The sequence below is a fragment of the Entelurus aequoreus genome, linkage group LG09, assembly GCF_033978785.1.
Source record: "Entelurus aequoreus isolate RoL-2023_Sb linkage group LG09, RoL_Eaeq_v1.1, whole genome shotgun sequence".
NCBI classification, from domain to species: Eukaryota; Metazoa; Chordata; class Actinopteri; order Syngnathiformes; family Syngnathidae; genus Entelurus; species Entelurus aequoreus.
The window spans coordinates 67,353,089-67,380,982 of record NC_084739.1 but is presented as its reverse complement, the minus strand read 5'-3'; the positions used below and the strand labels follow the sequence as shown (position 1 = coordinate 67,380,982).

At 38.9% G+C, this 27,894-nt stretch overlaps 1 protein-coding gene across 1 annotated transcript in view; it reads right to left on the bottom strand.

Annotated features, from left to right (window-relative positions):
* Positions 1-27,894, bottom strand: part of LOC133657638 (E3 ubiquitin-protein ligase NEURL1-like) — a 61,843-nt gene that overhangs the window by 24,683 nt on the left and 9,266 nt on the right. The window contains exons 3-4 of the mRNA XM_062059204.1: positions 24,337-24,569; positions 23,945-24,266 (exon numbers count right to left, since the gene is read on the bottom strand). Of these exons, the coding sequence (XP_061915188.1) occupies positions 23,945-24,266; positions 24,337-24,569 (555 nt within the window). The remainder of the gene's footprint in view (positions 1-23,944; positions 24,267-24,336; positions 24,570-27,894) is intronic.

The following is a 27,894-nucleotide window of genomic DNA, read 5'->3' as shown; positions in this document are numbered from 1 at the left end:
GTTGCGTAAGTGACACATTTCGACATAAACATTTTGTTTGTTAGTGTGGTAGAATCCAGGTTAACACTGCCACACTTTTATTTTGAAGCGTACTTTGCACTGAGCAGGAAGTCACCGTGTGCAGGTTTTAATGTTGCGTAAGTGACACATGTCGACATCAATATTTTGTTAGTTGCTCTGGTAGAATTTGGTCTAATATTGCCAAGCTTTTATTTTAGAGCTGAGCAGGAAGTCACTCTGTGCAGGTTTTAATGTTGCGTGAGTGACACATGTCGACATAAACATTTTGTTTGTTGCTGTGGTAGAATCCAGGTTAATACTGCCATACTTTTATTTTGAAGCTTACTTTGCACTAAGCAGGAAGACATTGTGTGCAGGTTTTAATGTTGCGTAAGTGACACATGTCGACATAAATATTTTGTTGCTGTGGTAGAAATTGGTCTAATACTGTCATGCTTTTATTTTGAAGCTGAGCAGGAAGTCACTCTGTGCAGGTTTTAATGTTGCGTAAGTGACACATGTCGACATAAATATTTTGTTGCTGTGGTAGAAATTGGTCTAATACTGTCATGCTTTTATTTTGAAGCTGAGCAGGAAGTCACTCTGTGCAGGTTTTAATGTTGCGTAAGTGACACATGTCGACATAAACATTTTGTTTGTTGGTGCGGTAGAATCCAGGTTAATACTGCCATACTTTTATTTTGAAGCTTACTTTGCACTAAGCAGGAAGACATTGTGTGCAGGTTTTAATGTTGCGTAAGTGACACATGTCGACATAAATATTTACACATCTGGGACTTGATGTGGACTTAGACTGAACAAACGAGCGTTGTTACAACAAGCAGGACTCGCTGCACCCTTGAGAAGTATGAAGGTGCATGACAATGACTTTTAGGAAGGCACCTGCTGTGAGCGTCATCTTCACTTTGGCAAACAGGAAGATCCAGTTGTTGGCAAACATTAACTCTGTCACTTCTTCCTTCTTCGTCAGCACGTTAGTGAAGGAATGAACGACTTCCCGCTTCTTGGCCACATCAAAGCTGAACCTCGCCGACGCGATGAACCGGCTCCAATATTGGAACAAAAACACAGGCAGCAACAGTTGTCGCCTCCAAAATATCTACAATCTAGGGTTGTACGCTATACCGGTACTAGTGTGGTATCATGGGACTAATGAATCAAAAACGGTACTATACTCTGTTTGAAAAGTACCGGTTTCCGGGCATGACGGCGCGTCGTCACGTCGTGACATTGCTGGTTTTACGAGCAGAGGAGCATGTTCGGCAGCGCGCACACACAGAGTACTTACAAGCAGATACAGTGTGTAGACAGAAAAGGGAGAACGGAGGACGAGGAGGATACAATAGCTCACCGGCGCCACAATGTAAATAAATCTACACCTGACATCCACTGTAATGATACCAAGTACAAAAGTGTATTTAGCATACTTGCCAACCGTCCCGTTTTTAGCGGGAGAATCCCGATATTCAGCGCCTCTCCCGACAAACTCCCGGTATTCAGCCGGAGCTGGAGGCCACGCCCCCTCCAGCTCAATGCGGACCTGAGACTGAGTGGGGACAGCCTGTTCTCACGTCCGCTTTCCCACAATATAAAACAGCTTGCCTGCCCAATGACGTCATAACATCTAGGGCTTTTAGAGAGTAGAGTGCACAACTGCGCACACAACAAGGAAACGAAGCAGAAGAACGAGGAAATTACAGACATGGCGGCCGAAATGATATACTCATCATGAACGGAAAAGTTAAACAGGACAATACTGCCATCTAATGGATAGCCACTGGAACACTGAAATTCAAGTATTTTTTTTTTCTATGTAAATACAATATATATATATATATATATATATATATATATATATATATATATGTATATATATATATATATATATATATATATATATATATATATATATATATATATATATATATATATATATAACTAGAATTCACTGAAAGTCAAGTATTTCATTTATATATATATATATATATATATATATATATATATATATATATATATATATATATATATATATATATATATATATATATTTATTTATTATATACTATATTTATTTATTATATATATATATATATATATATATATATATATATATATATATATATATATATATATATATATATATATATTTATTTATTATATACTATATTTATTTATTATATATATATATATATATATATTTATTTATTTATTATATACTATATTTATTTATTATATATTATATATTTATTATATATATATATATATATATATATATATATATATATATATATATATATATATATATATATATATATATATATATATATATATGAAATACTCGAGTTGGTGAATTCTAGCTGTAAATAACCACGCCCCCCGCCCCCAACCCCCCCACCTCCAGATATTGGAGGTCTCAAGGTTGGCAAGTATGGTATTTAGTCGATACCACTATGATTACACCGATATTTATTATCGTCGCCAAATCTTTTTTCCTTTAAAAAAAATTCATATTATGTTTATAAAGTCAGTAAATACGTCCCTGGACACATGAGGACTTTGAATATGACCAATGTATGATCCTGTAACTACTTGGTATCGCATCGATACCTAAATGTGTGGTATCATCCAAAACTAATGTCAAGTATCAAAGAAGAGAAGAATAAGTGATTATTACATTTTAACAGAAGTGTAAATAGAACATGTTTTAATAGTAAATGAACAAGTAGATTAATAATCAATTTTTTACAGTCTGTCCCTCATAATGTGTACAAAATAATAGGTGTATAAATGACACAATGTGTTACTGCAGACTAATTAGAAGTCTTTGTTTGTTTACTTACTACTAAAAGACAAGTTGTCTAGTATGTTCACTATTTTATTTAAGGACTAAATTGCAATAATAAACATATGTTTAATTTACACTTGTTCAAATAAAGACAATAATGACATTTTTTGTGGTTAGAAAGGTATCGAAATACATTTTGGTACCAAAACATTGGTATCGGGACAACCCTAGACTGAACTTGTTTACTTTCAATGATTTTCCCGAAGGCAATGGCAAGAAGATGTGTGTAAGGATGAGACTTAGTCATGTTTGCACACAACAAACACAAGCAGATCCAAGTCTGACTTCACTACAACGTCCAACTCGCTGAGAGAAGCCCTGAGAGCCAGATGCAGCTCGCTAGAAACAAAGAGCTTTAGCATGACCTCGCACCAGCCTTAGGATTTTTACCCAAAAAAGGTATCACCTACCGTACCTCTGAGTGAACCTGAGGAGAGGTTCCACGCTTCAGTGATTTCCCAAAGTGGAGACCTTGGGAAATGTTCTAATCAGGTCTAAACATTCACTCCTTAGAAAATAATCGTTATTTTATCCTTCAAATGATTTATTGCCTGAACCGACAGTGCCTAATTATATTTCTACCGGGCAAAAATTGCAGGTTTTACTTTCTGCCTCAGGCTGGAAACACACCAAGATAGATGGATTTGCATTTCATTAATAGACTACTTTGTTGTTGTTGGAGGATCGGGATGAACCGAGCGGAGCAGAACTGAAAAGATTTAACGACTAATTTAGGACACGTTGGACAACGCCGTGAGATAGTTTGCATTTTTTGGACTCCCGACAGCCTTGCCAGAACAATCTGTTGCCTGTCAAACGCATGACAGGCTGGCTCGCACGAGTTAGAAGTCTCGTGGGATTGGAAAGTCTCGCACGATCGATTGGACGTATGTAGATCTCTCAAGATTTCACGAGGTTTTGTGCGATTAAAGGCCTACTGAAATGAATATTTTTTATTCAAACGGGAATAGCAGATCCATTCTATGTGTCATACTTGATCATTTCGCGATATTGCCATATTTTTGCTGAAAGGATTTAGAAGAGAAAATCGACGATAAAGTTCGCAACTTTTGCTCGCTGATAAAAAAAAAAACCTTGCCCCTACCGGAAGTAGCGTGACGTCACAAGCGGTAGTGCTGCTCACAATTCCCCGTTGTTTACATGGAGCGAGAGATATTCGGAGCGAGAAAGTGACGATTACCCCATTAATTTGAGCGAGGATGAAAGATTTGTGGATGAGGAACGTTAGAGTGACGGACTAGAATGCAGTTCAAGAGATATCTTTTTTCACTCTGACCGTAACTTAGGTACAAGCTGGCTCATTGGAATCCACAGTCTCTCCTTTTTCTATTGTGGATCACGGATTTGTATTTTAAACCACCTCGGATACTATATCCTCTTGAAAATGAGAGTCGAGAAGGCGAAATGGACATTCACAGTGACTTTTATCTCCACGACAATACATCGACGAAGCTCTTTAGCATGAGCTAACGTGATAGCATCTGTCTCAAATGCAGATAGAAACAAAAGAAATAAACCCCTGACTGGAAGGATAGACAGAAGATCAACAATACTACTATCAAGAGACACCGAACCAAACACTGGACATGTAAATACACGGTTAATGCTGTGCCGCCTGTCGAAGCCTGGCAATGCTGTTGCTAACGACGCTAACTTAGCAACGGGACCTCGTCAGAGCTATGATAAAAACATTAGCGCTCCACCTACGCCAGCCAGCCCTCATCTGCTCATCAACACCCGTGCTCACCTGCGTTCCAGCGATCGACGATGCGGTCGGCGGCCCGGAGACGTAGGAAGTCAAGGTGAGGTCGCCGGCGCTAGTGTCTGCTATCCAACAAAGTCCTCCTTGTTGTGTTGCTACAGCCAGCCGCTAATACACCGATCCCACCTACAACGTTCTTCTTTGCAGCCTCCATTGTTCATTAAACAAATTGCAAAAGATTCACCAACACAGATGTCCAGAATACTGTGGAATTTTGTCGAAGAAAACAGAGTGTTCAATAGGGTACAAACACTTCCGTGGACCTCGCGACGTCACAACGCATACGTCATCCTCCAAAGGCGTTTTGAACCGGAAGTTCCCCGGGAAATTTAAAATTGCACTTTATAAGTTAACCCGGCCGTATTGGCATGTGTTGCAATGTTAAGATTTCCTCATTGATATATAAACTATCAGACTGCGTGGTCGGTAGTAGTGGCTTTCAGTAGGCCTTTCAGGACCAGTCTTGCAAATTTGATGCAGTCTTCAGTGACTTAGCGGAAATCTTGCAAGACTTGTGGAAGTCGTTCATGACTGGTGTGATTTAGTCAAAGTCTAAAGAATTCTCACCTGACTTAGTGGAAGTTTTATGAGATTGAACATAAATCTCACCAGATTTGAGGACATCCTGTATAATTTAGTGGCAGTCATACATGACTTTGGTGTGTGTGCTAGGCTACACACCATCTGGAAGTCCAAGCAATACAGCTTAAGAACAAAGGTCAGACTTTACAACAATAATGTAAAATCTGTATTGTTGTACGGCTCGGAGTGCTGGCGAGTAACATCCTACGACATGAAAAAAGTCGAAGCCTTCCACAATGGATGCCTCAGGAAACTCGGTCGAATCTTCCGGCCTGAGAAAATATCCAATGCACATCTATACAAGAAGACCAAGTGCAACAGTGTGGTGCTAGAGATCAAATGCCGCCGATTCCAATGGCTTGGGCATTTTCTGAGGATGGATCAAGACCGCATCCCCAAGATCGCACTACGTTGGACTCCACCTGGGAAAAGGAAACAAGGCCGGCCCAAGAACACGTGGCGGCGTACGCTGACCGCTGAGCTGAAGGAGATGAACCTAACCTGGGGCGAGGCACAGCATGTTGCTCAAGACAGGTCCAGATGGAGGCAGATCGTCAAAGCCTTATGTCCCGTCAGGGACCAAGAGGATTAAGTAAGTAAGTAAGCATACATGACTTTTAGGAGTTAGAATGGAGGATTCTTTCTCAATCAATCAATCAATCAATCAATCAATGTTTAATTATATAGCCCTCTATCACGAGTGTCTCAAAGGGCTGCACAAGCCACAACGACATCCTCGGCTCATATCCCACATCAGGGCAAGGAAAAACTCAACCCAATGGGACAATGAGAAACCTTGGAGGGCCGACCGGTGCAATGGACGTCGAGTGGATCTAGCATAATATTGTGAGAGTCCAGTCCATAGTGGATCTAACATAATAGTGAGAGTCCAGTCCATAGTGGATCTAACATAATAGTGAGAGTCCATAGTGGGGCCAGCAGGAGACCATCCCGAGCGGAGATAGGTCAGCAGCGTATATGTATGAGGAAGTTCTGAAATTTTGCAAGATTTGTGAAAGTTTTGCGTAATTTAGTTAAAGTCTTGCAAAATCTGAGGAATCCTCAGGGTATTTTGCAGAAATGATGCAAGATTCACATTCATCTCACAAGATTTGAGGTTTGATGGTTAATGAAGGAAGGAGTCCCAGGTATCCCGATTGATGGTTTCCTAGGGGCCGCTTCCTTAGTTCGTTTGCCTCCTTAATCCATCGTTTGAGGTAGACTTGATAGGTCTGCCTGGTTGGCTGCGCCTGTAAGAACAGCTGATAGGCAACACCTCACAGTGGTCAGGTGACCCTTCTGGAGAAGACTGCAGATGACAGTCCAAACATGTCAGGTCAAAATTCCATCGCATATACCGAAAATATTGTCTGATACCAAGAAAATGTGAAAAGTATAGAGAGAGAATGACACATGCTAATAAGATAGAGCTAGTAGCTTGGTCTCTGTCTCGAGAATCAATCAATCAATCAATGTTTACTTATATAGCCCTAAATCACGAGTGTCTCATAGGGCTGCACAAGCCACAACGACATCCTCGGCTCAGATCCCACATCAGGGCAAGGAAAAACTCAACCCAATGGGACAATGAGAAACCTTGGAGAGGACCGGTGCAATGGACGTCGAGTAGAAGTAAAAACATGTTCTCATCTCTCCCGCTCAGCCACACCAGATTCTCGTAAATGACGTGAGACGATAGCAAACCCTCCAAGATTTCTGCTAAACTACTGGAAACTTACTGAAAATCCCGCAAGACTTTCTCAAAATCTTGCGATCGCTTAATCAGATCTGGGAGATTTCTGCCAAATCGAGCACACCTTCCGCAAATCGTGCAAGATTTTCGCTAAATTACTCGAAATGTCATGTACAAAGAGCACACTGCGTTAGGCCAACAGCCGCATTAGAGATAGAGCATGGAAACTGGGACTTCAATGGAAAAAACTCAATTATTTGAGAAATCAGACTAATTTAGTGTTTGTAAACGTGAGGAATCTGCTGGACCAGTGACTCAGGTCACCCGTATGCTATCACTATATGGTATGGACCTCGTGCTTGAAAAACAGGACATTATTCTTCTCTGCCAACCACCAAGGTGACTCATTGTTGTATCGTATGTCACTCTACAACAAGGTGACCCCCCCTCTATTTAAAACTATTTTATCCCTAAATCAAACATGGCCCCTGGATCACTTATTGACACGCGAAACAATAGGCCTGCTTTGTAGCGCTACAAAAATAGACCTCAACAGAGGGAAATAATCTGGTTGAGTTGACCTACACACTGATGTCTCACTCTCACCTATCTTGAAGATCCGGTTTATAGCGAAGCAATCCTGATGACGACAGTTGCGTACCATCGAGCAGGCACGAGATAAAGATAGCGAGGTGATAGATTCTGGGGATGTGGCGAGTGGAATTCATAATGTTGGCTTGACTTTGGGGAAGTCTCGAATTAGCAGAAGCCTTGTGTGACTTAAGTCTTGTTAGATACGAGGAAGTCTCACGTGGTCTAGCGGAAATCTTCTAGGATTTGACTGCACTACAAGTGACTTGGCAGAAATCTTGTCGGTTGTACGGAAGTATTTAAATTGATTAGCACAAGTCTCGGGAGATCTGAACAAATGGGATTTTACACAAAACCTTCCAAGATTTGCAAAAGTCTTGCTTTACTTAGAAACATTATTATGGGATTTAAAAACATCTAGCGTGATTTAGCGAAGGTCTTTGCGGAAGTCTCATAGGATTTAGTGGATATCTGACAGGTCTAAGGACATCACTCGTGACTTTGTAAAAGTCTTGTGAGATTTAAAAACATCTTGCGTGATTTAGCAAAGGTCTTTGCGGAAGTCTCTAACAGGTCTAAGGACATCTCTCGTGATTTCATAAAAGTCTTGTGAGATTTAAAAACAACTTGCGTGATTTAGCAAAGGGCTTCGCGGAAGTCTCGCAGGATTTAGTGGACATCTGACAGGTCTAAGGACATCTCTTGTGACTTTGTAAAAGTCTTGTGAGATTTAAAAACATCTTGCGTGATTTAGCAACGGTCTTTGCGGAAGTCTCTCGTGATTTCATAACAGTCTTGTGAGATTTAAAAACATCTTGCGTGATTTAGCAAAGGTTTTTCTGGAAGTCTAACAGGTCTAAGGACTTCTCTTGTGATTTCATAAAAGTCTTATGAGATTTAAAAACAACTTGCGTGATTTAGCGAAGGTCTTTGCGGAAGTCTCTAACAGGTCTGAGGACATCTCTCGTGACTTTCTAAAAGTCTTGTGAGATTTAAAAACATCTTGCGTGATTTAGCAAAGGTCTTTGCGGAAGTCTCTAACAGGTCTAAGGACATCTCTCGTGATTTCCTAAAAGTCTTGTGAGATTCAAAATCATCTTGGGTGATTTAGCAAAGGTCTTTGCAGAAGTCTCTGACAGGTCTAAGGACATCTCTCGTGATTTCATAAAAGTCTTGTGAGATTTAAAAACATTTAGCGTGATTTAGCGAAGGTCTTTGCGGAAGTCTCGCAGGATTTAGTGGACATCTAACAGGTCTAAGGACATCTCTCGTGACTTTGTAAAAGTCTTGTGAGATTTAAAAACGTCTTGCGTGATTTAGCAAAGGTTTTTGCGGAAGTGTCTGACAGGTCTAAGGACATCTCTCGTGATTTTGTAAAAGTCTCGTGAGATTTGCGGTCCTCTCCCAAGTTTCTCATTGTCATCCTATTGGGTTGAGTTTTTTCTTGCCCTGATGTGGGATCTGAGCCCAGGATGTCGTTGTGGCTTGTGCAGCCCTTTGAGACACTCGTGATTTAGGGCTATATAAGTAAACTTTGATTGATTGACACTGATTTGACAGGATTTCAGGTGTTTTTGTGAAAGTTCCACAGGAATTGAGATTTTTTAGTGGACGTCCTGGTTGAATTCTTCACAGGATTTGATTAGGCTTTGCGGCATTTAGTGCATCTCATGAGATTTGCGGAACTCCCGCCCGATTTAGCGGGAGATTTTCCCGATTTAGTGAAGTCTCGTGTGATTTAGCTAAATTCCAGCAAGATTTGCAGAAATCGCAGATAATTTAGCCGAGGTGAGATCGGGAGCAAGCCTTGCAAGATTCGAGTCAGCAAAAGGTTGGTAAGATTTGACGAAGTCAAGCAGATTTTTTTGCGTGATTTAGCAAGATTACCACTACGAAAATAGGTTGAACTTCAGACTCGGGTTGTTTGAACTCCACGGGTTGTTTGAACTTCAAAAGTTGTCCACAGTCCACAGTCATCCCTGGTAACTTTCTGGCAAACTTCTAGCTACATCTCCTGGGGAGGAACGTGAGGTCCTCTGAGAGTTACTGTACTCGCATACTAGAAGAACACAGCAGCGTTCCATTCTGAAGGTATAATCTTCCATGGCGGGTTGACTGATGTCTTCATCACCTGAGAGCGGCGGGGACTCTCTTCAGAAGACACTTTGAATTCTTCTCCTCTCCGAAGGCCACCGAGACGAGTTGCAGACCATTTTTTAGCTGAAGCCAGGCCTGGCGGACCACTAGCACGGTGTCAGTGATTAAGTGACTCATCCACTTCTAGTAAACAAAAAAAAAACCCTGGTGGAGTTCCTTGCATGCGTCAAATAACGCAGTTGACTTGCCGGGCTTATGTAAGTTGGCAGGAATCTATCATGCCTGAACAAACCGGTGGGGTCTTCTGGGACTGCCAGACAAACACTTTTGTGTGTAAAAAATGGGGTTACATTACTTTTTTTGACAGCAGGAATGTATAAAGTTCCCATATGTGCTCCGCTTTAGGGAAAAGAAGGGAAGGTAGCGTGTGACCTAATTCTGGAACAAACTCAAACTAAGTTTATGTTCTGTACACAGCACTGTGCCATTGTTTTAGCAACACCAACCATTTCAACTCATTCAGACCATTAATGTTTTTTTACCAATTTCAAAAAAATTCCCGCTTTTCCCGAAATTCCCAAATTTTAGGAAAATTCCATTTTCATTTCAACCGCTCCACCGTCAAAACATTCCTCTCAATGAGGACAAAAAATGAAGTTGTTTTTTTAACTGGAAAAATTCCAGGTTTTCCCAAAATTCCCAAATTTTAGGAACATTCCCATTGAAATCAACGGGACATTCTTCAAAGTTCCAAAAGTCCCACATTTTTCATCTGATTCAAACTGTTCCAACTTCAACATATTCCACCATCCTGGAAAGTCAAACTTCCCCTTTTCTAGGTTTTAAAAAATTCCAGGATTTTCCAGAATTCCTGGTTTTACAAAGACCTATTTTCACCCTTTTTTTCTGGCGACTACTCCTTCCACATTTTTCAATGCATTTCAACCGTTCTACGGTCAAAACATTCCTCTTAATCAGGAAAAAAAAAACAAGTTGTTTTTTGAACTGGAAAAATTCCCGGTTTTCCCGAAATTCCAGGAATTCCGTAATACCATTTCTCAATTCAACATGTTACTACTTCAACAGTTCTCAACCGATTTGAAAAATTCCAACACCAACCATTTCAACTCATTCAGACCATTCATGTTTTTTACCAATTTCAAAAAAATTCCTGCTTTGCCCGAAATTCCCACATTTTAGGAAAATTCCATTTCCATTTCAACCGTTCCACCGTCAAAACATTCCTCTTAATGAGGACAAAAAACGAAGTTCTTTTTTTAACTGGAAAAATTCCCGGTTTTCCCGAAATTCCCAAATTTGAGGAAAATTCCCATTGAAATCAACGGGACATTCTTCAAAGTTCCAAAAGTCCCACATTTTTCATCTGATTCAAACTGTTCCAACTTCAACATATTCCAACATCCTGGAAAGTCAAACTTCCCCTTTTCCAAGTTTAAAAAAAAATTCCAGGATTTTCCAGAATTCCTGGTTTTCCAAAGACCTATTTTCACCCTTTTTTTCGGGCGACTACTCCTTCCACATTTTTCAACGCATTTCAACCGTTCTACGGTCAAAACATTCCTCTTAATCAGGACAAAAAAACGAAGTTGTTTTTTGACCTGGAAAAATTCCCGGTTTTCCCGAAATTCCAGGAATTCCGTAATACCATTTCTCAATTCAACATGTTACCACTTCAACATTTCTCGAACGATTTGAAAAATTCCAACACCAACCATTTCAACTCATCAGACCATTCATGTTTTTTACCAACTTCCAAAAAATTCCCGCTTTTCCAGAAATTCCCAAATTTGAGGAAAATTCCATTTCCATTTCAACCGCTCCACCGTCAAAATATTCCTCTCAATCAGGACAAAAAACGAAGTTGTTTTTTTAACTGGAAAAATTCCCGGTTTTCCCGAAATTCCCAAATTTTAGGAAAATTCCCATTGAAATCAACGGGACATTCTTCAAAGTTCCAAAAGTCCCACATTTTTCATCTGATTCAAACTGTTCCAACTTCAACATATTCCACCATCCTGGAAAGTCAAACTTCCCCTTTTCTAGGTTTTAAAAAATTCCAGGATTTTCCAGAATTCCTGGTTTTCCAAAGCCCTATTTTCACCCTTTTTTTCTGGCGACTACTCCTTCCACATTTTTCAACGCATTTCAACCGTTCTACGGTCAAAACATTCCTCTTAATCAGGACAAAAAACTAAGTTGTTTTTTGAACTGGAAAAATTCCCGGTTTTCCCGAAATTCCAAGAATTCCGTAATACCATTTCTCAATTCAACATGTTACTACTTCAACAGTTCTCAACCGATTTGAAAAATTCCAACACCAACCATTTCAACTCATTCAGACCATTCATGTTTTTTACCAATTTCAAAAAAATTCCTGCTTTGCCCGAAATTCCCACATTTTAGGAAAATTCCATTTCAATTTCAACCGTTCCACCGTCAAAACATTCCTCTTAATGAGGACAAAAAACGAAGTTCTTTTTTTAACTGGAAAAATTCCCGGTTTTCCCGAAATTCCCAAATTTTAGGAAAATTCCCATTGAAATCAACGGGACATTCTTCAAAGTTCCAAAAGTCCCACATTTTTCATCTGATTCAAGCTGTTCCAACTTCAACATATTCCACCATCCTGGAAAGTCAAAACTCCCCTTTTCCAAGTTTAAAAAAATTCCAGGATTTTCCAGAATTCCTGGTTTTCCAAAGCCCTATTTTCACCCTTTTTTTCTGGCGACTACTCCTTCCACATTTTTCAACGCATTTCAACCGTTCTACAGTCAAAACATTCCTCTTAATCAGGACAAAAAACAAAATAGTTTTTTGAACTGGAAAAATTCCCGGTTTTCCCGAAATTCCAGGAATTCCATAATACCATTTCTCAATTCAACATGTTACCACTTTAACAGTTCTCAACCGATTTGAAAAATTCCAACACCAACCATTTCAACTCATCAGACCATTCATGTTCTTTACCAATTTCCAAAAAATTCCCGCTTTTCCAGAAATTCCCAAATTTGAGGAAAATTCCATTTCCATTTCAACCGCTCCACCGTCAAAATATTCCTCTCAATGAGGACAAAAAAAGAAAGTGTTTATTTAACTGGAAAAATTCCCGGTTTTCCCGAAATTCCCACATTTTAGGAAAATTCCCATTGAAATCAACGGGACATTCTTCAAAGTTCCAAAAGTCCCACATTTTTCATCTGATTCAAACTGTTCCAACTTCAACATATTCCACCATCCTGGAAAGTCAAAATTCCCCTTTTTCAAGTTTAAAAAAATTCCAGGATTTTCCAGAATTCCTGGTTTTCCAAAGCCCTATTTTCACCCTTTTTTTCTGGCGACTACTCCTTCCACATTTTTCAACGCATTTCAACCGTTCTACAGTCAAAACATTCCTCTTAATCAGGACAAAAAACAAAATAGTTTTTTGAACTGGAAAAATTCCCGGTTTTCCCGAAATTCCAGGAATTCCATAATACCATTTCTCAATTCAACATGTTACCACTTTAACAGTTCTCAACCGATTTGAAAAATTCCAACACCAACCATTTCAACTCATCAGACCATTCATGTTTTTTTACCAATTTCCAAAAAATTCCCGCTTTTCCAGAAATTCCCAAATTTGAGGAAAATTCCATTCCCATTTCAACCACTCCACCGTCAAAACATTCCTCTCAATGAGGACAAAAAACGAAAGTGTTTATTTAACTGGAAAAATTCCCGGTTTTCCCGAAATTCCCAAATTTTAGGAAAATTCCCATTGAAATCAACGGGACATTCTTCAAAGTTCCAAAAGTCCCACATTTTTCATCTGATTCAAACTGTTCCAACTTCAACATATTCCACCATCCTGGAAAGTCAAACTTCCTCTTTTCCAAGTTTAAAAACAATTCCAGGATTTTCCAGAATTCCTGGTTTTCCAAAGCCCTATTTTCACCCTTTTTTTCTGGCGACTACTCCTTCCACATTTTTCAACACATTTCAACCGTTCTACGGTCAAAAAATTCCTCTCAATCAGGACAAAAAACGAAGTTGTTTTTTTAACTGGAAAAATTCCCGGTTTTCCCGAAATTCCAGGAATTCCGTAATACCATTTCTCAATTCAACATGTTACTACTTCAACAGTTCTCAACCGATTTGAAAAATTCCAACACCAACCATTTCAACTCATTCAGACCATTCATGTTTTTTACCAATTTCCCAAAAATTCCTGCTTTTCCCGAAATTCCCAAATTTGAGGAAAATTCCATTTCCATTTCAACCGCTCCACCGTCAAAACATTCCTCTCAATCAGTACAAAAAACGAAGTTGTTTTTTTAACTGGAAAAATTCCCGGTTTTCCCGAAATTCCAGGAATTCCGTAATACCATTTCTCAATTCAACATGTTACTACTTCAACAGTTCTCAACCGATTTGAAAAATTTCAACACCAACCATTTCAACTCATCAGACCATTCATGTTTTTTTTTACCAATTTCCAAAAAATTCCCGCTTTTCCCGAAATTCCCAAATTTTAGGAAAATTCCATTTCCATTTCAACCGCTCCACCGTCAAAACATTCCTCTCAATCAGGACAAAAAAACGAAGTTGTTTTTTTAACTGGAAAAATTCCAGGTTTTCCCGAAATTCCCAAATTTGAGGAAAATTCCCATTGAAATCAACGGGACATTCTTCAAAGTTCCAAAAGTCCCACATTTTTCATCTGATTCAAACTGTTCCAACTTCAACATATTCCACCATCATGGAAAGTCAAACTTCCCCTTTTCTAAGTTTTAAAAAATTCCAGGATTTTCCAGAATTCCTGGTTTTCCAAAGCCCTATTTTCACCCTTTTTTTCTGGCGACTACTCCTTCCACATTTTTCAACGCATTTCAACCGTTCTACGGTCAAAACATTCCTCTTAATCAGGACAAAAAACTAAGTTGTTTTTTGAACTGGAAAAATTCCCGGTTTTCCCGAAATTCCAGGAATTCCGTAATACCATTTCTCAATTCAACATGTTACTACTTCAACAGTTCTCAACCGATTTGAAAAATTTCAACACCAACCATTTCAACTCATCAGACCATTCATGTTTTTTTTTACCAATTTCCAAAAAATTCCCGCTTTTCCCGAAATTCCCAAATTTTAGGAAAATTCCATTTCCATTTCAACCGCTCCACCGTCAAAACATTCCTCTCAATCAGGACAAAAAAACGAAGTTGTTTTTTTAACTGGAAAAATTCCAGGTTTTCCCGAAATTCCCAAATTTGAGGAAAATTCCCATTGAAATCAACGGGACATTCTTCAAAGTTCCAAAAGTCCCACATTTTTCATCTGATTCAAACTGTTCCAACTTCAACATATTCCACCATCCTGGAAAGTCAAACTTCCTCTTTTCCAAGTTTAAAAACAATTCCAGGATTTTCCAGAATTCCTGGTTTTCCAAAGCCCTATTTTCACCCTTTTTTTCTGGCGACTACTCCTTCCACATTTTTCAACACATTTCAACCGTTCTACGGTCAAAAAATTCCTCTCAATCAGGACAAAAAACGAAGTTGTTTTTTTAACTGGAAAAATTCCCGGTTTTCCCGAAATTCCAGGAATTCCGTAATACCATTTCTCAATTCAACATGTTACTACTTCAACAGTTCTCAACCGATTTGAAAAATTCCAACACCAACCATTTCAACTCATTCAGACCATTCATGTTTTTTACCAATTTCCCAAAAATTCCTGCTTTTCCCGAAATTCCCAAATTTGAGGAAAATTCCATTTCCATTTCAACCGCTCCACCGTCAAAACATTCCTCTCAATCAGTACAAAAAACGAAGTTGTTTTTTTAACTGGAAAAATTCCCGGTTTTCCCGAAATTCCAGGAATTCCGTAATACCATTTCTCAATTCAACATGTTACTACTTCAACAGTTCTCAACCGATTTGAAAAATTTCAACACCAACCATTTCAACTCATCAGACCATTCATGTTTTTTTTTTTACCAATTTCCAAAAAATTCCCGCTTTTCCCGAAATTCCCAAATTTTAGGAAAATTCCATTTCCATTTCAACCGCTCCACCGTCAAAACATTCCTCTCAATCAGGACAAAAAAACGAAGTTGTTTTTTTAACTGGAAAAATTCCAGGTTTTCCCGAAATTCCCAAATTTGAGGAAAATTCCCATTGAAATCAACGGGACATTCTTCAAAGTTCCAAAAGTCCCACATTTTTCATCTGATTCAAACTGTTCCAACTTCAACATATTCCACCATCATGGAAAGTCAAACTTCCCCTTTTCTAAGTTTTAAAAAATTCCAGGATTTTCCAGAATTCCTGGTTTTCCAAAGCCCTATTTTCACCCTTTTTTTCTGGCGACTACTCCTTCCACATTTTTCAACGCATTTCAACCGTTCTACGGTCAAAACATTCCTCTTAATCAGGACAAAAAACTAAGTTGTTTTTTGAACTGGAAAAATTCCCGGTTTTCCCGAAATTCCAGGAATTCCGTAATACCATTTCTCAATTCAACATGTTACTACTTCAACAGTTCTCAACCGATTTGAAAAATTTCAACACCAACCATTTCAACTCATCAGACCATTCATGTTTTTTTTTACCAATTTCCAAAAAATTCCCGCTTTTCCCGAAATTCCCAAATTTTAGGAAAATTCCATTTCCATTTCAACCGCTCCACCGTCAAAACATTCCTCTCAATCAGGACAAAAAAACGAAGTTGTTTTTTTAACTGGAAAAATTCCAGGTTTTCCCGAAATTCCCAAATTTGAGGAAAATTCCCATTGAAATCAACGGGACATTCTTCAAAGTTCCAAAAGTCCCACATTTTTCATCTGATTCAAACTGTTCCAACTTCAACATATTCCACCATCCTGGAAAGTCAAACTTCCTCTTTTCCAAGTTTAAAAACAATTCCAGGATTTTCCAGAATTCCTGGTTTTCCAAAGCCCTATTTTCACCCTTTTTTTCTGGCGACTACTCCTTCCACATTTTTCAACACATTTCAACCGTTCTACGGTCAAAAAATTCCTCTCAATCAGGACAAAAAACGAAGTTGTTTTTTTAACTGGAAAAATTCCCGGTTTTCCCGAAATTCCAGGAATTCCGTAATACCATTTCTCAATTCAACATGTTACTACTTCAACAGTTCTCAACCGATTTGAAAAATTCCAACACCAACCATTTCAACTCATTCAGACCATTCATGTTTTTTACCAATTTCCCAAAAATTCCTGCTTTTCCCGAAATTCCCAAATTTGAGGAAAATTCCATTTCCATTTCAACCGCTCCACCGTCAAAACATTCCTCTCAATCAGTACAAAAAACGAAGTTGTTTTTTTAACTGGAAAAATTCCCGGTTTTCCCGAAATTCCAGGAATTCCGTAATACCATTTCTCAATTCAACATGTTACTACTTCAACAGTTCTCAACCGATTTGAAAAATTTCAACACCAACCATTTCAACTCATCAGACCATTCATGTTTTTTTTTTACCAATTTCCAAAAAATTCCCGCTTTTCCCGAAATTCCCAAATTTTAGGAAAATTCCATTTCCATTTCAACCGCTCCACCGTCAAAACATTCCTCTCAATCAGGACAAAAAAACGAAGTTGTTTTTTTAACTGGAAAAATTCCAGGTTTTCCCGAAATTCCCAAATTTGAGGAAAATTCCCATTGAAATCAACGGGACATTCTTCAAAGTTCCAAAAGTCCCACATTTTTCATCTGATTCAAACTGTTCCAACTTCAACATATTCCACCATCATGGAAAGTCAAACTTCCCCTTTTCTAAGTTTTAAAAAATTCCAGGATTTTCCAGAATTCCTGGTTTTCCAAAGCCCTATTTTCACCCTTTTTCTCTGGCGACTACTCCTTCCACATTTTTCAACGCATTTCAACCGTTCTACGGTCAAAACATTCCTCTTAATCAGGACAAAAAACTAAGTTGTTTTTTGAACTGGAAAAATTCCCGGTTTTCCCGAAATTCCAGGAATTCCGTAATACCATTTCTCAATTCAACATGTTCCTACTTCAACAGTTCTCAACCTATTTGAAAAATTCCAACACCAACCATTTCAACTCATTCAGAACATGTTTTTATACCAATTTCAAAAAAATTCCCGCTTTTCCCGAAATCCCCAAATTTGAGAAAAATTCCATTTCCATTCCAAACGTTCCACTGTCAAAACATTCCTCTTAATCAGGACAAAAAACGAAGTTGTTTTTTGAACTGGAAAAATTCCTGGTTTTCCCGAAATTCCAGGAATGCCATTTCTCAATTAAAAATGTTACTACTTCAACAGTTCTCAACCGATTAGAAAAATTCCAACACCAACCATTTCAACTCATTCAGACCATTCATGTTTTTTTTTTTACCAATTTCAAAAAAATTCCCGCTTTTCCCGAAATTCCCATTGAAATCAATGGGACATTCTTCAAAGTTCCACAAGTCCCACATTTTTCATCTGATTCAAACGGTTCCAACTTCAAAATATTCAGCCTGTTCACAATTGTGTGCTCTACTTCATAAATTCTAAAACAAAATTCCAGGATTTCAGTTCAACTTCAGCATTGGAGCATTCACACGCAGTTCCTTCAGCAATTGCCTCATCTAGTGTGTCGAATAAAACGACTCAAAGGTGAATAAAATGACATTTTCTTATGTAAATAAGCGTCACATCAATTTAAAGCTGTTGATTAGTCATGAAGATATGACCTTGCCCATCAAGGTCCAAGGACAAGCTTTTGTTTCCAGACTTTTAGAATGATTCCAGCAAACTTAGCAGATGTTTTGCATGATTTAGTTTTTAGAAGACATGTTACTTTCACACCTGCACTTTCTTCTTTATGTCTTTGCAAAACGTCCACTCTCACTCTCCACCTTCAGGGTACATTTCATGATATTTGTGTGGTCTCACTGAAGCCGTTCTTGAGTCATCATTAGAATCAGCACTCGTGCACTCGGACTTTCCACCCAATCAGACTCTATTGTGCATCTCACTTTAAAGCTGAGCAGTTGAATAGTTTTTACTCTCATCTGACAAGTGAAACCAAGGTCACGTTGGCTGCAGTCCACCGAGCTGACTCACAGCTCCCTAAAACGGCTGCTGCAGACGCGGAGCGATGGGGAGATAACGTGGGGCGCACAGCAGGTGGCAATAGGGCCCGCTCTCGCAGCTGGTGCACCATAAGGCGCCAAATGCGACCCTAAAATAGATTTGCACATGTTTTTCCCGAGCATATTCTAATGGATGGAATGGACTAGCGTGACAAAGAATGACGCTAACTCAGAGGTGTCAAAGTGGTTTTCACTGAGGGCCACATAGTTATGTTTGGCCCCAGAGGGCCGCTTCTAACAGTGAATACCATTTTTTAATGCATTTTATTAGTAGATTAAAAACTAAAATGTCCAAAAAATATGGTAAGTTGCAATAGTTTCACCTCAAAATGTAGTTAATTTTACTGTAAATGGAAAAACTGTACTGAAAAAAAAAAGGCAGCTCAGTTGCCAGAATTTTACTGTAAAATTAACATTCACGTTTTTTTTTACTGTAAATAAAAAAAACTGCAATTTTACAGTACAATAAAAAAAAAAAATGTTTTGTTATATATATATATTTTTATTTTTTTTACTGCAAATCAACAAATGTAGATTTTTCGGTGTATTACTGTAAATGCCAAAACGGCACCACAGTTTATTACAGTAAAAAAAAAAGTGCCGTTTTTTTTCATTTAGAGAAAAATGCTGTAAAAAGCACAGTAAATGTCACAATTTGACCATGAAATCTATTGCTACTTTTATATTGCACACTTTGATGGATAACCTGCTTTGAAATCCTCATTATTAGTATTTATTTCTATTTAAAAAAACGGTTTGAATGTTTGATCATATAGTAGATACAGTAGATTAAAAACTAAAATGTCACAAAAATATGGTAAGTTGCAATCATTTCACCTCAAAATGTAGTGTATATTACTGTAAATGGAAAAACTGTACTGCTGTTTTTATGGTAAAAAAAAAAAGGCAACTCAGTTGCCAAAATTTTACTGTAAAATGTACATTTTTTTTTTTTTTACTGTAAATAATTACACTGCAATTTTACAGTACAATTACAGTTTTTTTTTTTTTTTTTTTTTTATTTTATTTTTTACTGCAAATCAACAAGCGTATATTTTTGGGTGTATTACAAAACAACACCACAGTTTATTACAGTAAAAAAAGTATTGGATTTTTTTTTTTTCATTTAGAGAAAAATGCTGTAAAAAGAACAGTAAATGTCACAATTTCACCATGAAATCTATTGCTACTTTTACATTGCACAATTTGATGGATAACTTGCTTTGAAATCATCATTATTAGTATTTATTTCTATTTAAAAAACGGGTTGAATGTTTGATCATATATATTTTTGCATAATTAGACAATATTTATGTGAACATCATTTGCGATTACATGAGTACATCTTTTGTTTCTAACAGTGAATACCATTTTTTTATGCATTTTATTAGTAGATTAAAAACTAAAATGTCACAAAAATATGGTAAGTTGCAATAATTTCACCTCAAAATGTAGTGTATATTACTGCAAATGGAAAAACTGTACTGCTGTTTTTATGGTAAAAAAAAAAAAAAAGGCAGCTCAGTTGCCAGAATTTTACTGTGAAATTTACATTACTTTTTTTTTTACTGTAAATAAAAAAAACCTGCAATTCTACTGTACAATTAAATTTTTTTTATTTTGTATTTATTTTTTTACCGCAAATCAACAAGTGTAGATTTTTCCATGTATTACTGTGAATGCCAAAACGACACCACAGTTTATTACAGTAAAAAAATTTTTTTTTTTTTTCATATGGAGAAAAATGCTGTAAAAAGCACAGTAAATGTCACAATTTGACCATGAAATCTATTGCTGCTTTTACATTGCACACTTTGATGGATAACTTGCTTTGAAATCATTATTATTAGTATTTATTTCTATTTAAAAAACGGTTTGAATGTTTGATCATATATTTTTGCATAATTAGACAATATTTATGTGAACATCATTTGCGATTACATGGAGTACATATGTTGTTTCTAACAGTGAATACCATTTTTTTAATGCATTTTGTTAGTAGATTAAAAACTAAAATGTCACAAAAATATGGTAAGTTGCAATAATTTCACCTCAAAATGTAGTGTATATTACTGTAAATGGAAAAACTGTACTGCTGTTTTTATGGTAAAAAAAAAAAAAAAAGGCAACTCAGTTGCCAGAATTTTACTGTAAAATGTACATTAGTTTTTTTTACTGTAAATAATAAAACTGCAATTTTACAGTACAATTAGTTTTACATTTTTTTATTTTTTTTTTACTGCAAATCAACAAGCGTATATTTTTTGGGTGTATTACTGTTAATGCCAAAACAACACCACAGTTTATTACAGTAAAAAAAGTACTGGATTTTTTTTTTCATTTAGAGAAAAATGCTGTAAAAACCACAGTAAATTTCACAATTGGACCATGCAATCTATTGCTGCTTTTACATTGCACACTTTGATGGATAACTTGCTTTGAAATCATCATTATTAGTATTTATTTATATTTAAAAAACGGTTTGAATGTTTGATCATATATTTTTGCATAATTAGACAATATTTATGTGAACATTATTTGCGATTACATGGAGTACATATGTTGTTTCTAACAGTGAATACCATTTTTTAATGCATTTTATTAGTAGATTAAAAACTAAAATGTCACAAAAATATGGTAAGTTGCAATAATTTCACCTCAAAATGTAGTGTATGTTACTGTAAATGGAAAAACTGTACTGCTGTTTTTATGGTAAAAAAAAAAAAAAAAAGGCAACTCAGTTGCCAGAATTTTACTGTAAAATGTACATTAGTTTTTTTTACTGTAAATAATAAAACTGCAATTTTACAGTACAATTACAGTTTTAAATTATTTTTTTATTTTTTTTCTGCAAATCAACAAGCGTATATTTTTGGGTGTATTACTGTTAATGCCAAAACAACACCACAGTTTATTACAGTAAAAAAAGTACTGTTTTTTTTCATTTAGAGAAAAATGCTGTAAAAACCACAGTAAATTTCACAATTTGACCATGAAATCTATTGCTGCTTTTACATTGCACACTTTGATGGATAACTTGCTTTGAAATCATCATTATTAGTATTTATTTATATTTAAAAAACGGGTTGAATGTTTGATCATATATATTTTTGCATAATTAGACAATATTTAAGTGAACATCATTTGCGATTACATGAGTACATCTTTTGTTTCTAACAGTGAATACCATTTTTTTATGCATTTTATTAGTAGATTAAAAACTAAAATGTCACAAAAATATGGTAAGTTGCAATAATTTCACCTCAAAATGTAGTGTATATTACTGTAAATGGAAAAACTGTACTGCTGTTTTTATGGTAAAAAAAAAAAAAGGCAACTCAGTTGCCAGAATTTTACTGTAAAATGTACATTAGTTTTTTTTTACTGTAAATAATAAAACTGCAATTTTACAGTACAATTAGTTTAAAATTTTTTTTTTTTTTTTTACTGCAAATCAACAAGCGTATATTTTTGGGTGTATTACTGTTAATGCCAAAACAACACCACAGTTTATTACAGTAAAAAAAGTACTGTTTTTTTTCATTTAGAGAAAAATGCTGTAAAAAGCACAGTAAATTTCACAATTTGACCATGAAATCTATTGCTACTTTTACATTGCACACTTTGATGGATAACCTGCTTTGAAATCATCATTATTAGTATTTATTTCTATTTAAAAAAACGGTTTGAATGTTTGATCATATAGTAGATACAGTAGATTAAAAACTAAAATGTCACAAAAATATGGTAAATTGCAATAATTTCACCTCAAAATGTAGTGTATATTACTGTAAATGGAAAAACTGTACTGCTGTTTTTATGGTACAAAAAGAAAAGGCAACTCAGTTGCCAGAATTTTACTGTAAAATGTACATTAGTTTTTTTTACTGTAAATAATAAAACTGCAATTTTACAGTACAATTACAGTTTAATTTTTTTTTATTTTTTTTTACTGCAAATCAACAAGCGTATATTTTTGGGTGTATTACTGTTAATGCCAAAACAACACCACAGTTTATTACAGTAAAAAAAGTACTGGATTTTTTTTTCATTTAGAGAAAAATACTGTAAAAAGCATAGTAAATTTCACAATTGGACCATGAAATCTATTGCTACTTTTACATTGCACACTTTGATGGATAACTTGCTTTGAAATCATCATCATTAGTATTTATTTCTATTTAAAAAACGGTTTGAATGTTTGATCATATATTTTTGCATAATTAGACAATATTTAAGTGAACATCATTTGCGATTACATGGAGTACATATGTTGTTTTTCTCCCAAAATAGAAAGAAAGAATACATTTAGTAAGACAAGTTAAAGTACTTTATTGATACATATAATTTCCAGGCTTTCCAGGGCCAAATAAAATGAAGTGGCGGGCCACATCCGGCCCCCGGGCCTTGAGTTTGACACCTGTACGCTATACAGATACCCTTGAATAGGGCTGGGCGATAAAATGATATCAATATATATCGCAATAGACACGTCATCGATTTAAACTAAGAAAATACGTTCTAAAAAATGTTCCAAATATAATGTATACATTTTTTCTTCATCATAAGAAACCAAAAGTTGCATGAAAAAAGTAACTCGCTCACCGGTAACCGAGAGACGCAGGAAGCGATCACTGATCAGTGGGAGGGACACACTGACAGCCAATCAGGTAACAGTATCAACTATCAGGTTTGGTTGCATCATCTTGTTAAGAAACGTACTTTGTACGTCGCCATGGAGGCCAAGATTACCGCGATGATATACTAGTACCGGTATACCGTACAACACTAGTAGGGAGTTACTTTTCTACCCCAGGGCACAATGTGACCTACTTGGATTTGGTTTTAGTGAGAAATTCAAGACAACAAACGGTGGAAAAAGTGTGGACACCCAGGCTCTATTCCCCACACTTTCTCGGAAAATCTTAATAGTCCGTACTGGAAGAATAACATTTGTTTTGCATTGTTTAAACAAATTAGACACAGCTGTGTTTTCATGCGTCTCTACACTTACGAGAAGCCAAATCAGCGAGAAGATGACGTTAACGGTCGGCCCTTTCAACTATCCAAAAAAATAAATCCCTTCAGGGAGCGTTTTCGTGACTAACAAACTAGCTAGTCGTTTTCCACTGAGCTATTTTTGGGTGAAGGTAGAACAGCTGTGCGGGGCATCGGATGCGGAAAAGCAGCCGCCATGCGTACTCACCAAGAAACTGGACTCCTTTGGTCTGTCCGTAGACGTCGATGAGAACCCACAGGAGCTGCCAGACGGGGAGATGACTCAGCAAACGTTTGGGGTTGCCGTTGTAGACCTGGTAGAACACGCTGCCTTTAATGTTCACCCAGAAGGAGATGACGTTCCCCGTATGGAGCAACTCATCCGGCAGCGCTTTCACCCAGAAGCCGGGCTTAGCGGCCAGATCCGGACACGAATACTTGGGCAATCGATCAGGGCTCATGGTGGAGGGGTCTTCCGTTGTAAAACCGATGCGTAGCGCGCCCTGCCAGGAGGGCTGGCTGGCTGTGATCTGGAGGACATTAAAGCAGCGGTAAAGAATGTAGCTGTGTTGCAATACAACGCTCGGCTGCTCCCCTCACCTCGAGTCGGACCACCTCGTTGATGGCCACGTGTCTGTTGCTGAACACGATGCCGTCGCAGAAGCTGGCGATCCTTTTGACGGTCTTCTGCGAGGGGTCAATGAGGATCCGCGAGCCCTTTGTCCTCGGGTGGAAGAGCAGAGGTGGGAAGGGGCGGTCTCCATTGATTGAATTGTGCACTTTGGGATGGTAGTGGTGGTGTGTACTGTAGGACGCAGATCGAAGCTGGCTATCTATGACACACAAGTGTTATTGTTTCACTCCTAAAATAAGCTTTGCTGAAATCGTATGGGGAAAAAAAATGGTCCAGATCTGCACCTAAATGTAACGGGCCGTACTCATAGAAAGAAACGGTAGCTCCTTGGTGAAGGTAATAATCAAGTACCAGAGCATGCATACTTGGTGTAAATTACATGTGGTGTTCCTCCTATGCTGTGGAAGACATGCTTTTATTTTGTAGATGTCATGCAAATATAATCATTAGACAAATGTCAATGACAGTGCTGAGTCCGGTCCACTTGATGGCAGTCATGTTCTTTTGGACAGGGACAACTTAATGGTAAAGTATCGCTCTGCAAACAGCATTCTGTTCAGTCATGATCCCACATCACAGTTTGGACTTTATTTTCCTGTGTTTGGTGTCATTTCTTGTCCTAATGCTCTTGTTTTGTAAGTAATTCCTGTTTGGTCTCATGAGTTCCAGAATCTTTAACCTTTTTCCCTTGTCCTGCCAGCACACCTGTGTCACATTGTTTAATAGTTCTATTTAGTTTCACATTGTTCCTCCTTCAGTGCTAGTTCATTATCGAGTAGTGGGTGCCAAAGTGTTCTGTTGCTTTCGGACCCGAGTTACTTTTCTTCTGCCTCCTGCCCTTGCTTTCTGGGATCACATTAACAGCCACTACGCGCAATTGTCACAGAATGAACAAGCCACTTGGTGATCCCGCGAGAGGTACAGTGTCACAGAGATGGAGGAGTACAAGAGGCGCTTCTTCAAAGCCGTGAAAGTTGAGAGTCAGCTACGCTCAGCGGAGGAATTACGAGACGATGATGTGGAGGCCAGCCTTCTGGTTCGATAGATTCTGTGTGGCCCAGCACTATCAATTCTGCATGTCCCCGACACAGGCGGTTTCGGCGCGCCATCCAGGCCTGATGCCACCTCAACTTCCTCCACAGTTTCAAGGCCAAGTGCAGCCACCTTTACTCCACCTAAAGTCAGGCTTGGTAATCCCATAGCGCACTTCGCTGTGCTGAACTACTTTTGCTGCCGGCCAGTGCAGCCCAGGCCCAGCCCGCATCAATCAGCGTCCCAAAAGAAACAGTTTTTTAGGCACGCACCTGCTCGCCCATATTGTAACACAACCATAGTCTTTCATGCTTGGGTGCTCATGCTAACCCAAGCGCTTGTACCAACTCCCGGTTGCTCTGCCTCCTTCAAGACCTGTTCCTGTGCCATGCCATCCCAAGGCTCCAAAGCTACTTGTTCCTGCTCCATGCTACATTAGCACAAGAATCCAACACCACCAAGTCCTGCTCCATACCAGCTCAAAGCTCCAAGGCCTCTTGTTCTTGATCCACGCTAGAACAAAGCTCCAACGCCACATGTACCTGCTCCATGCCAGCTCAAGGCTCCAACGCCTCCTGTTTCTGCTCCACACCAGCTCAAGGCTCCAACGCCTCCTGTTCCTGATCCACACTAGGACAAGACTCCAACGCCACATGTTCCTGCTCCACGCCAGCTCAAGGCTCCAACGCCTCCTGTTTCTGCTCCACACCAGCTCAAGGCTCCAACGCCTCCTGTTCCTGATCCACACTAGAACAAGGCTCCAACGCCTCCTGTTCCTGATCCACGCTAGGACAAGACTCCAACGCCACATGTTCCTGCTCCACGCCAGCTCAAGGCTCCAACGCCACATGTTCCTGCTCCACGCCAGCTCAAGTCTCCAACGCCTCCTGTTCCTGCTCCACGCTAAAACAAGACTCCATCACCACCAGTTCCTGCTCCATACCAGTTCAAGGCTCCAATACCTCCTGTTCTTGATCCATGCTAGAACAAGGCTCCAACGCCACACTAGAACAAGACTTTAACACCACCAGTTCTTGCTTCACACCAGCTCGAGGCTCCAATGCCTCCTGTTCCTGATTCACGCTAGAACAAGGCTCCAACACCACCAGTTTCTGCTGCACACCAGCTCAAAGTTCCAACGCCTCTCCTGTTCCTGATCCAGCCTAGAACAAGGCTCCAACGTCACGTGTTCCTGCTCCACGCCAGTTTAAGGCTTTGATGCCTCCCGTTCCTGCTCCACATCGGGACAAGGTTTTCCACCCGCTCCTGCCAATGCCACCAGTTCCTGCTCCACGTCAGCTCAAGGCTCCAACACCTCCTGTTCCTGATCCACGCCAGCACAGGGCTCCAATGCCACTCCAATTTAAAGCTTCAATGCCTCCTGTTCCTGCTCCACGTCTGTACAAGGTTTGCCACCTGCTCCTGCTTCATGCCACCTTAGGGTTCCAATGCCACCTTCTCTTGCTTCATTCCAACAAAAGGTTCCAATGCCACCCATTCCTGTCTCCATGCCACCTCATGGCCCCAATGCCACCTATATCTGTTCCACACCAGCACTTTGACACCGCCAGTTTACATGTCCTCCTCTTGGCCAGGGAAGACTTCTGGGGTCCGCCACTTTAGTAGAGGGGGACGTCCACAACTAGCAGCTGTGCGACTGGGGATGTACAGGCAGGGTCCTCGCCTCTTTCTCTCCTGGTGGGGTCGCCGCCTACTCCTTTAGTGAGTCCGTCGTAAACATCCTGCACTTGTCTTCCTCGCTTGCCTTTGCCTTCCTCAGCCGCTGCAAAAGCGCCCGTCTGGTGCTCGCCTTCCTCGCCTGCTGCAGAGGCGCCTATCTGGCGTTGGCCTTCCTCGCTTGCTGCAGAGGTGCTCGTCTGGCGCTCGCCTTCATTGTTGACCGGTGAAGTTGCCATTCCATGGACGCCCCACATGCCAACAGCGACAATGTCCGGGACCTGGGGTTGGCTGCAGGAGCAGTAGTCCCACGCTTGTCTTCCTCTTTTCCATTCTGCTGCTGCGCCACCTCACAATCCCCGCCTGGCTGCGGAGATACGTGGTCCTGGAATTGTGGCTAGCCCTTCTTGGCAAGGGTGCAGTTTGGCAGCCCTCAGCAAGTCCTCCCTTCACCCTGCCTTGATTTTAGATTTTTTTCTGTTACATTTGGGACTGCCTGGTAACTTCTGGAATCCGTCATTTTCCTGTTTGGTGTCATTTTCTGTTGTGCTCTTGTTTTGGTAGTATTTCCTCTTTGGTCTCCGCGTCTTGCAGCATTTTTCCCTTGTGTTCCTTGTCCTGCCAGCACACCTGTTCCACATTAAGTCTCACCTTGTTCAGTGCTGGTTCATTACCTGGTAATGTATGCCAAAGTGTTCTGTCACTTTCTGAGTTCCTGCGTTACTTTTCGTCTGCCTGGTACCTAATGAAGAGACCTCCTACTTGCACCTCGCCTACCTTCTTTGCGGTAACAACAGCCGTGATGCGCAATGGTC